The sequence below is a fragment of the Oncorhynchus kisutch genome, linkage group LG11 (genome assembly GCF_002021735.2).
Source record: "Oncorhynchus kisutch isolate 150728-3 linkage group LG11, Okis_V2, whole genome shotgun sequence".
In the NCBI taxonomy this organism is placed as follows: domain Eukaryota; kingdom Metazoa; phylum Chordata; class Actinopteri; order Salmoniformes; family Salmonidae; genus Oncorhynchus; species Oncorhynchus kisutch.
This window is the reverse complement of record NC_034184.2, coordinates 90,775,700-90,788,596: the sequence shown is the minus strand read 5'-3', so window position 1 is coordinate 90,788,596 and position 12,897 is coordinate 90,775,700. Positions and strand designations below refer to the sequence as shown.

General features: G+C 45.9%; 1 protein-coding gene across 1 annotated transcript in view; it reads right to left on the bottom strand.

Annotated features, from left to right (window-relative positions):
• Positions 1–12,897, bottom strand: part of vipr1b (vasoactive intestinal peptide receptor 1b) — a 207,728-nt gene that overhangs the window by 140,426 nt on the left and 54,405 nt on the right. Inside the window, exon 3 of the mRNA XM_031836478.1 lies at positions 11,563–11,663. Coding sequence (XP_031692338.1) covers positions 11,563–11,663 — 101 coding nt within the window. The remainder of the gene's footprint in view (positions 1–11,562; positions 11,664–12,897) is intronic.

The window sequence follows — 12,897 nt, the reverse complement described above, 5'->3', positions numbered from 1 at the left end:
GGTGTTACCGGTACAGAGTCAATGTGGAGACAATATACAGGGTGTTACCGGTACTGAGTCAATGTGGAGGCTATATACAGGGTGATACCGGTACTGAGTCAATGTGGAGGCTATATACAGGGTGTTACCGGTACTGAGTCAATATGGAGGCTATATACAGGGGGTACCGGTACAGAGTGAATATGGAGGCTATATACAGGGGTTACCGGTACAGAGTCAATGTGGAGGCTATATACAGGGGATACTGGTACAGAGTCAATGTGGAGGCTATATACAGGGGTTACCGGTACAGAGTCAATATGGAGGCTATATACAGGGGTTACCGGTACAGAGTCAATGTGGAGGCTATATACAGGGGGTACTGGTACAGAGTCAATGTGGAGGCTATATACAGGGGTTACCGGTACAGAGTCAATGTGAAGGCAATATACAGGGTGTTACCGGTACTGAGTCAATATGGAGGCTATATACAGGGGGTACCGGTACAGAGTGAATATGGAGGCTATATACAGGGGTTACCGGTACAGAGTCAATGTGGAGGCTATATACAGGGGATACTGGTACAGAGTCAATATGGAGGCTATATACAGGGTATTACGGTACAGAGTCAATATGGAGGCTATATACAGGGTATTACAGTACAGAGTCAATATGCAGGCTATATACAGGGTGTTACCAGTACTGAGTCAATGTGGAGGCTATATACAGGGGGTACCAGTACTGAGTCAATGTGGAGGCTATATACAGGGTGTTACCGGTACAGAGTCAATATGGAGGCTATATACAGGGTATTATGGTACAGAGTCAATATGGAGGCTATATACAGGGTATTACGGTACAGAGTCAATATGGAGGCTATATACAGGGTGTTACCGGTACTGAGTCAATGTGGAGGCTATATACAGGGGGTACCGGTACAGAGTCAATGTGGAGAATATATACAGGGGGTATCGGTACAGAGTCAATATGGAGGCTATATACAGGGTGTTACCGGTACAGAGTCAATATGGAGGCTATATACAGGGTATTACGGTACAGAGTCAATATGGAGGCTATATACAGGGTATTACGGTACAGAGTCAATATGGAGGCTATATACAGGGTATTATGGTACAGAGTCAATATGGAGGCTATATACAGGGTATTACGGTACAGAGTCAATATGGAGGCTATATGCAGGGTGTTACCAGTACTGAGTCAATGTGGAGGCTATATACAGGGGGTACCACTACAGAGTCAATATGGAGGCTATATACAGGGGTTACCGGTACAGAGTCAATGTGGAGGCTATATACAGGGGGTACTGGTACAGAGTCAATGTGGAGGCTATATACAGGGAGGTACTGGTACAGAGTCAATGTGAAGGCTATATACAGGGGGTACCGGTACAGAGTCAATGTGAAGGCAATATACAGGGTGTTACCGGTACTGAGTCAATATGGAGGCTATATACAGGGGGTACCGGTACAGAGTGAATATGGAGGCTATATACAGGGGTTACCGGTACAGAGTCAATGTGGAGGCTATATACAGGGGATACTGGTACAGAGTCAATGTGGAGGCTATATACAGGGGTTACCGGTACAGAGTCAATATGGAGGCTATATACAGGGTATTACGGTACAGAGTCAATATGGAGGCTATATACAGGGTGTTACCGGTACTGAGTCAATGTGGAGGCTATATACAGGGGGTACCAGTAGTGAGTCAATGTGGAGGCTATATACAGGGTGTTACCGGTACAGAGTCAAAATGGAGGCTATATACAGGGTATTATGGTACAGAGTCAATATGTAGGCTATATACAGGGTATTACGGTACAGAGTCAATATGGAGGCTATATACAGGGTGTTACCGGTACTGAGTCAATGTGGAGGCTATATACAGGGGGTACCACTACAGAGTCAATATGGAGGCTATATACAGGGGTTACCGGTACAGAGTCAATGTGGAGGCTATATACAGGGGGTACTGGTACAGAGTCAATGTGGAGGCTATATACAGGGGGTACTGGTACAGAGTCAATGTGGAGGCTATATACAGGGGGTACTGGTACAGAGTCAATGTGGAGCTATATACAGGGGGTACCAGTACTGAGTCATGTGGAGACTATATACAGGGGGTACTGGTACAGAGTCAATGTGGAGGCTATATACAGGGAGGTACTGGTACAGAGTCAATGTGGAGGCTATATACAGGGGGTACCGGGTACAGAGTCAATGTGGAAGGCTATATACAGGGTGTTACCGTACTGGAGTCATGTGGAGGCTATATACATGGGGTAGCGGTACAGAGTCATATGGAGGCTATATACAGGGTTACCGGTACAGAGTCAATGTGGAGGCTATATACAGGGGGTACCGGTACAGAGTCAGTGTGGAGGCTATATACAGGGGTACCGGACAGAGTCAATGTGGAGGCTATATACAGGGGGTAATTACGGTACAGAGTCAATATGGAGGCTATAACAGGGGTTTACCGGTACAGAGTCAATGTNGAGGCTATATACAGGGGGTACCAGTACTGATCAATGTGGAGGCTATATACAGGGTGTTACCGGTACAGAGTCAATATGGAGGCTATATACAGGGTATTATGGTACAGAGTCATATGGAGGCTATATACAGGGTATTACGGTACAGAGTCAATATGGAGGCTATATACACAGGGTGTTACCGGTAACTTGAGTCAATGTGGAGGCTATATACAGGGGGTACCGGTACAGAGTCAATGTGGAGAATATATACAGGGGGTATCGGTACAGAGTCAATATGGAGGCTATATACAGGGTGTTACCGGGTACAGAGTCAATATGGAGGCTATATACAGGGTATTACGGTACAGAGTCAATATGGAGGCTATATACAGGGTATTACGGTACAGAGTCAATATGGAGGCTATATACAGGGTATTATGGTACAGAGTCAATATGGAGGCTATATACAGGGTATTACGGTACAGAGTCAATATGGAGGCTATATGCAGGGTGTTACCAGTACTGAGTCAATGTGGAGGCTATATACAGGGGGTACCACTACAGAGTCAATATGGAGGCTATATACAGGGGTTACCGGTACAGAGTCAATGTGGAGGCTATATACAGGGGGGTACTGGTACAGAGTCAATGTGGAGGCTATATACAGGGAGGTACTGGTACAGAGTCAATGTGAAGGCTAATATACAGTGGGTACCGGTTACAGAGTCAATGTGAAGGCAATATACAGGGTGTTACCGGTACTGAGTCAATATGGAGGCTATATACAGGGGGGTACCGGTACAGAGTGAATATGGAGGCTATATACAGGGGTTACCGGTACAGAGTCAATGTGGAGGCTATATACAGGGGATACTGGTACAGAGTCAATGTGGAGGCTATATACAGGGGTTACCGTACAGAGTCAATATGGAGGCTATATACAGGGTATTACGGTACAGAGTCAATATGGAGGCTATATACAGGGTGTTACCGGTACTGAGTCATGTGGAGGCTATATACAGGGGGGTACCAGTAGTGAGTCAATGTGGAGGCTATATACAGGGTGTTACCGGTACAGAGTCAAAATGGAGTCTATTACAGGGTATTATGGTACAGAGTCAATATGTAGCTATATACAGGTATTACGGTACAGAGTCAATATGGAGGCTATATACAGGGTGTTACCGGTAATGAGTCAATGTGGAGGCTATATACAGGGGGTACCACTACAGAGTCAATATGGAGGCCTATATACAGGGGTTACCGGTACAGAGTCAATGTGGAGGCTATATACAGGGGGTACTGGTACAGAGTCAATGTGGAGGCTATATACAGGGGGTACTGGTACAGAGTCAATGTGGAGGCTATATACAGGGGGGTACTGGTACAGAGTCAATGTGGAGGCTATATACAGGGGGTACAGTACTGAGTCAATGTGGAGACTATATACAGGGGGTACTGGTACAGAGTCAATGTGGAGGCTATATACAGGGAGGTACTGGTACAGAGTCAATGTGAAGGCTATATACAGGGGGTACCGGTACAGAGTCAATGTGAAGGCAATATACAGGTGGTTACCGGTACTGAGTCAATATGGAGGCTATATACAGGGGGTACCGGTACAGAGTGAATATGGAGGCTATATACAGGGTTACCGGTACAGAGTCAATGTGGAGGCTATATACAGGGGATACTGGTACAGAGTCAATGTGGAGGCTATATACAGGGGTTACCGGTACAAGAGTCAATATGGAGGCTATATACAGGGTATTACGGTACAGAGTCAATATGGAGGGCTATATACAGGGTGTTACCGGTACTGAGTCAATGTGGAGGCTATATACAGGGGGTACCAGTAGTGAGTCAATGTGGAGGCTATATACAGGGTGTTACCGGTACAGAGTCAAAATGGAGGCTATATACAGGGTATTATGGTACAGAGTCAATATGTAGGCTATATACAGGGTATTACGGTACAGAGTCAATATGGAGCTATATACAGGGTGTTACCGGTACTGAGTCAATGTGGAGGCTATATACAGGGGGTACCACTACAGAGTCAATGTGGAGGCTATATACAGGGGGTACCGGTACAGAGTCAATATGGAGACTATATACAGGGTGTTACCGGTACTGAGTCAATGTGGAGGCTATATACAGGGGTTACCGGTACAGAGTCAATATGGAGGCTATATACAGGGTGTTACTGGTACTGAGTCAATGTGGAGGCTATATACAGGGTATTACTGTACAGAGTCAATATGGCGGCTATATACAGGGTGTTACCGTTACAGAGTCAATGTGGAGGCTATATACAGGGGGCACCGGTACAGAGTCAATGTGGAGACTATATACAGGGGGTATCGGTACAGAGTCAATATGGAGGCTATATACAGGGTGTTACCGGTACAGAGTCAATATGGAGGCTATATACAGGGTATTACGGTACAGAGTCAATATGGAGGCTATATACAGGGTATTACGGTACAGAGTCAATATGAAGGCTATATACAGGGTATTATGGTACAGAGTCAATATGGAGGCTATATACAGGGTATTACGGTACAGAGTCAATATGGAGGCTATATACAGGGTGTTACCGGTACTGAGTCAATGTGGAGGCTATATACAGGGGGTACCACTACAGAGTCAATATGGAGACTATATACAGGGTGTTACCGGTACTGAGTCAATGTGGAGGCTATATACAGAGGTTACCGGTACAGAGTCAATGTGGAGGCTATATACAGGGGGTACTGGTACAGAGTCAATGTGGAGGCTATATACAGGGGGTACTGGTACAGAGTCAATGTGGAGGCTATATACAGGGGGTACCAGTACTGAGTCAATGTGGAGACTATATACAGGGGGTACTGGTACAGAGTCAATGTGGAGGCTATATACAGGGAGGTACTGGTACAGAGTCAATGTGAAGGCTATATACAGGGGGTACTGGTACAGAGTCAATGTGGAGGCTATATACAGGGAGGTACTGGTACAGAGTCAATGTGAAGGCTATATACAGGGGGTACCAGTACTGAGTCAATGTGGAGGCTATATACAGGGGGTACCAGTACTGAGTCAATGTGGAGGCTATATACAGGGTGTTACCGGTACAGAGTCCATATGGAGGCTATATACAGGGTATTACGGTACAGAGTCAATATGGAGGCTATATACAGGGTATTACGGTACAGAGTCAATATGGAGGCTATATACAGGGTGTTACCGGTATTGAGTCAATGTGGAGGCTATATACAGGGGGTACCGGTACAGAGTCAATATGGAGACTATATACAGGGTGTTACCGGTACTGAGTCAATGTGGAGGCTATATACAGGGTGTTACCGGTACTGAGTCAATGTGGAGGCTATATACAGGGGTTACCGGTACAGAGTCAATGTGGAGGCTATATACAGGGGGTACTGGTACAGAGTCAATGTGGAGGCTATATACAGGGGGTACTGGTACAGAGTCAATGTGGAGGCTATATACAGGGGGTACTGGTACAGAGTCAATGTGGAGGCTATATACAGGGGGTACTGGTACAGAGTCAATGTGGAGGCAATATACAGGGGGTACTGGTACCGAGTCAATGTGGAGGCTATATACAGGGGGTACCAGTACTGAGTCAATGTGGAGGCTATATACAGGGAGGTACTGGTACAAAGTTAATGTGGAGGCTATATACAGGGGGTACCGGTACAGAGTCAATGTGGAGGCTATATACAGGGGATACTGGTACAGAGTCAATGTGGAGGCTATATACAGAGGTTACCGGTACAGAGTCAATATGGAGGCTATATACAGGGTATTACGGTACAGAGTCAATATGGAGGCTATATACAGGGTATTACAGTACAGAGTAATATGGAGGCTATATACAGGGTGTTACCGGTACTGAGTCAATGTGGAGGCTATATACAGGGGGTACCAGTACTGAGTCAATGTGGAGGCTATATACAGGGTGTTACCGGTACAGAGTCAATATGGAGGCTATATACAGGGTATTATGGTACAGAGTCAATATGGAGGCTATATACAGGGTATTACGGTACAGAGTCAATATGGAGGCTATATACAGGGTGTTACCGGTACTGAGTCAATGTGGAGGCTATATACAGGGGGGTACCAACTACAGAGTCAATGTGGAGGCTATATACAGGGGGTACCGGTACAGAGTCAATATGGAGACTATATACAGGGTGTTACCGGTACTGAGTCAATGTGGAGGCTATATACAGGGGTTACCGGTACAGAGTCAATATGGAGGCTATATACAGGGTGTTACTGGTACTGAGTCAATGTGGAGGCTATATACAGGGTATTACTGTACAGAGTCAATATGGCGGCTATATACAGGGTGTTACCGTTACAGAGTCCAATGTGAGGCTAATATACAGGGGGGTACCGGTACAGAGTCAATGTGGAGACTATATACAGGGGGTATCGGTACAGAGTCAATATGGAGGCTATATACAGGGTGTTACCGGTACAGAGTCAATATGGAGGCTATATACAGGGTATTACGGTACAGAGTCAATATGGAGGCTATATACAGGGTATTACGGTACAGAGTCAATATGGAGGCTATATACAGGGTATTATGGTACAGAGTCAATATGGAGGCTATATACAGGGTATTACGGTACAGAGTCAATATGGAGGCTATATACAGGGTGTTACCGGTACTGAGTCAATGTGGAGGCTATATACAGGGGGTACCACTACAGAGTCAATATGGAGACTATATACAGGGTGTTACCGGTACTGAGTCAATGTGGAGGCTATATACAGGGGTTACCGGTACAGAGTCAATGTGGAGGCTATATACAGGGGGTACTGGTACAGAGTCAATGTGGAGGCTATATACAGGGGGTACCAGTACTGAGTCAATGTGGAGACTATATACAGGGGGTACTGGTACAGAGTCAATGTGGAGGCTATATACAGGGAGGTACTGGTACAGAGTCAATGTGAAGGCTATATACAGGGGGTACCAGTACTGAGTCAATGTGGAGGGCTATATACAGGGGGGTACCAGTACTGAGTCAATGTGGAGGCTATATACAGGGTGTTACCGGTACAGAGTCAATATGGAGGCTATATACAGGGTATTATGGTACAGAGTCAATATGGAGGCTATATACAGGGTATTACGGTACAGAGTCAATATGGAGGCTATATACAGGGTGTTACCGGTATTGAGTCAATGTGGAGGCTATATACAGGGGGTACCACTACAGAGTCAATGTGGAGGCTATATACAGGGGGTACCGGTACAGAGTCAATATGGAGACTATATACAGGGTGTTACCGGTACTGAGTCAATGTGGAGGCTATATACAGGGGTTACCGGTACAAAGTCAATGTGGAGGCTATATACAGGGGGTACCAGTACTGAGTCAATGTGGAGGCTATATACAGGGAGGGAATGGTACAGAGTTAATGTGGAGGCTATATACAGGGGGTACCGGTACAGAGTCAATGTGGAGGCTATATACAGGGTGTTACGGTACAGAGTCAATGTGGAGACTATATACAGGGGGTACTGGTACAGAGTCAATGTGGAGGCTATATACAGGGGGTACCAGTACTGAGTCAATGTGGAGGCTATATACAGGGGTTACCGGTACTGAGTCAATGTGGAGGCTTTATACAGGGGGTACCGGTACCGAGTGAATGTGGAGGCTTTATACAGGGGGTACCGGTACCGAGTCAATGTGGAGGCTATATACAGTGGGTGCCGGTACTGAGTCAATGGGGAGGCTAAATACAGGGGGGTACCGGCACAGAGTCAATGTGCAGGGGTTCAGGTTAGTCAAGTTATTTTGTACATGTAGGTCGGGGTAAAGTGTCTATGCATAGCTAATAAACAGCGAGAAGCAACAGTGTAAAAACAAAGGTAGGGGGCCGTGTCAATGTAAATAGTCCGGGTGGCCATTTGATACATTTTTCAGCAGTCTTATGACTTGGGGGGAGAATTTTGGACCTAGACTTGGCGCTCCGGTACCGCTTGCCATGTGGTAGCAGAGAGAACAGTCTGTGACTAGGGTGACTGGAATCTTTGACATTTTTGGGACTTTCTCTTTGGGCCTTCCATACATTGGGACAAAAAAGTATTTAGTCAGCCACCAATTGTGCAAGTTCTCCCACTTAAAAAGATGAGAGAGGCCTGTAATTTTCATCATAGGTACACTTCAACTATGACAGACAAAATTAGAAAAGAATTCTCCAGAAAATCACATTGTAGGATTTTTAATGAATTTATTTGCAAATTATGGTGGAAAATAAGTATTTGGTCACCTACAAACAAGCAAGATTTCTGGCTCTCACAGACCTGTAACTTCTTCTTTAAGAGGCTCCTCTGTCCTCCACTCATTACCTGTATTAATGGCACCTGTTTGAACTTGTTATCAGTATAAAAGACACCTGTCCACAACTTCAAACAGTCACACTCCAAACTCCACTATGGCCAAGACCAAAGAGCTGTCAAAGGACACCAGAAACAAAATTGTAGACCTGCACCAGGCTGGGAAGACTGAATCTGCAATAGCGAAGCAGCTTGGTTTGAGGAAATCAACTGTGGGAGAAATAATTAGGAAATGGAAGACATACAAGACCACAGATAATCTCCCTCGATCTGGGGCTCCACGCAAGATCTCACCCAGTGGGCTCAAAATGATCACAAGAATGGTGAGCAAAAATCCCAGAACCACACGGGGGGACCTAGTGAATGACCTGCAGAGAGCTGGGACCAAAGTAACAAAGCCTACCATCAGTAACACACTATGCCGCCAGGGACTCAAATCCTGCCGTGCCAGACGTGTCCCCCTGCTTAAGCCAGTACATGTCCAGGCCCGTCTGAAGTTTGCTAGAGAGCATTTGGATGATCCAGAAGAAGATTTGGAGAATGTCATATGGTTAGATGAAACCAAAATATAACTTTTTGGTAAAAACTCAACTCGTCGTGTTTGGAGGACAAAGAATGCTGAGTTGCATCCAAAGAACACCATACCTACTGTGAAGCATGGGGGTGGAAACATCATGCTTTGGGGCTGTTTTCTGCAAAGGGACCAGGACAACTGATCTGTGTAAAGGAAAGAATGAATGGGGCCAGGTATCGTGAGATTTTGAGTGAAAACCTCCTTCCATCAGCAAGGGCATTGAAGATTAAACGTGGCTGGGTCTTTCAGCATGACAATGATCCCAAACACACCGCCCGGGCAACGAAGAAGTGGCTTCGTAAGAAGCATTTCAAGGTCCTGGAGTGGCCTAGCCAGTCTCCAGATCTCAACCCCATAGAAAATCTTTGGAGGGAGTTGAAAGTCCGTGTTGCCCAGCAACAGCTCCCAAACATCACTGCTCTAGAGGATATCTGCATGGAGGAATGGGCCAAAATACCAGCAACAGTGTGTGAAAACCTTGTGAAGACTTACAGAAAACGTTTGACCTCTGTCATTGCCAACAAAGGGTATATAACAAAGTATTGAGATAAACTTTAGTTATTGGCCAAATACTTATTTTCCACCATAATTTGCAAATAAATTCATTAAAAACCCTACAATGTGATTTTCTGGATTTCTTTTCTTCTCATTTTGTCTGTCATAGTTAAAGTGTACCTATGATGAAAATTACAGGCCTCTCTCATCTTTTTAAGTGGGAGAACTTGCACAATTGGTGGCTGACTAAATACTTTTTTGCCCCACTGTGTATGGTAGGAAGCTTGGCCTCAGTGATGTACTGGGCTGGATGCACTACCTACACTCTGTAGTGCCATACGGGCAGATGCAGAGCAGTTGCCATTCCAGGCAGTGATGCAACCGGTCAGGATGCTCTCGATGGTGCAGCTGAAGCACTTTTTGAGGATCTGGGGACCCATGCAATATCTTTTCAGCCTCCTGAAGGGGGACAGGTGTTGTCGAGCCCTCTTCACGACTGTCTTGGTGTGTTTGGACCATGATATTTTGTTGGTGATTTGGACACCAAGGATTTTGAAACTCTCGACCCGCTCCACTACAACCCAGTCGATGTAAATGGGGGCCTGCCTTTTCCTGTAGTCTACGATCAGCTCCTTTGTCTTGCTCATATTGAAAGAGAGGTTGTTGTTCTGGCACTACACTGCCAGGTCTATGACCTCCTCTCTATAGGCTGTCTCATCGTTGTTGTGTCATCAGCAAACGTATTGATGATGTTGGAGTTGTGCTTGGCTATGCAGTGGTGGGTGAACAGGGAGTACAGGACGGGACTAAGCACGCACCCCTGAGTGGCCTCAGTGTTGAGCATCAGTGTGGTGGAGGTGTTGTTGCCTACCCTTACCACCTGGGGGCGGCCCGTCAGGAAGTCCAGGATCTCGTTGTAGAGAAAGGTGTTTAGTCCAGAGTCCTTAACTTAGTGATGAGCTTTGTGGCCACTATGGTGTTGAATGCTGAGCTGTAGTCAATGAATAGCATTCAGTGTGCTCATATTTGTCCAGGTGTGAAAGGGCAGCATGGAGTGCGATTGAGGTTGCGTCATCTGTAGATCTGTTGGGGCGGTATGTGAATTGGAGTAGGTCTAGGGTTTCTGGGATGATGGTGTTGATGTGAGCCATGACCAGCCTTTCAAAGCACTTCATGGCTACCGACGTGACTGCTACGGGGCAGTAGTCATTTAGACAGGTTACCTTCTTTTCCTTGGGCACAGGGACTATGGTGGTCTGCTTGAAACATGTAGGCATTACAGACTCGGTCAGGAAGAGGTTGAAAATGTCAGTGAAGACACTTGTCAGTTGGTCCACGCATGCTCGGAGTACACGTCCTGGTAATTCATCTGGCCCTGCGGCCTTGTGAATGTTGACCTATTTAAAGGTCTTGCTTACATCGGCTGCGGAGAGCTTGATCACACAGTCTTCCGGAACAGCTGGTGCTCTCATGCATGCTTCAACCCTCCGGAACAACATTCAACTCACATAATGCATAGTTTGTTTAATGTAAAAAACAAACAAACAATGAAATCGAACCGACCTCAAAAAGCATTCAGACAAACATCATTATTCAGTAAGTGCCAGATAAGCAGACAGGAGGCATGGGGGGAGCTGTACTCACTTCATCTCCAGTGTTGTTGGCGTTATAACCACAGTTCAGGGCGATGTCCAGTGGGTGCATTTCAGTCCAACCCTCTGAGGTACATGTCTTGGACAGGTTACCTAGGGAACACATAATACAGGTAGATGTTACCTAGAGAACACAGGATACAGGTAGAGGTTACCAAGAGAACACAGGATACAGGTAGAGGTTACCAAGAGAACACAGGATACAGGTAGAGGTTACCTAGACAACACAGGATACAGGTAGATGTTACCTAGAGAACACAGGATACAGGTAGAGATTACCTAGAGAACACAGGATACAGGTAGAGGTTACCTAGAGAACACAGGATACAGGTAGATGTTACCTAGAGAACACAGGATACAGGTAGAGGTTACCTAGAGAACACAGGATACAGGTAGAGGTTACCTAGAGAACACATGATACAGGTAGAGGTTACCTAGAGAACACAGGATACAGGTAGAGATTAAGTAGGGAACACAGGATACAGGTAGAGATTACCTAGAGAACACAGGATACAGGTAGAGGTTACCTATAGAACACAGGATACAGGTAGAGGTAACCTAGAGAACACAGGATACAGGTAGATGTTACCTAGAGAACACAGGATACAGGTAGAGGTTACCTAGAGAACACAGGATACAGGTAGAGGTTACCCTGCAGTGTTCTATAGTAGGTTGTGTTCTATCGTAGGCAGTGTTCTGTCTCTCTGTCTCTCTGTGTCTCTCTCTGTCTCTTTAAACTTACTGTCTGTCTGGATGGAAGGCATTGTTGATCAGCAGTGTTTAACTCTTCGATGTTTGAGAAGTTCAAAATGATATTTTGCTGGATAGAGTACTTTGTGAGTGTCACAGGGTCCAGAGTCTTATAATACCAGAAACCCCATCAGCCTGCTTTCCACTACCACTCTGGAGCTGACATCATCAGCCTGCTTTCCACTACCACTCTGGAGCTGACATCATCAGCCTGCTTTCCACTACCACTCTGGAGCTGACATCATCAGCCTGCTTTCCACTACCACTCTGGAGCTGACATCATCAGCCTGCTTTCATCTACCACTCTGGAGCTGACATCATCAGCCTGCTTTCCACTACCACTCTGGAGCTGACATCATCAGCCTGCTTTCATCTACCACTCTGGAGCTGACATCATCAGCCTGCTTTCCACTACCACTCTGGAGCTGACATCATCAGCCTGCTTTCCACTACCACTTGGAGAGCTGACATCATCAGCCTGTTTTCCACTACCACTCTGGAGCTGACATCAGCCTACTTTCATCTACCACTCTGGAGCTGACATCATCAGCCTGCTTTCCACTACCACTCTGGAGCT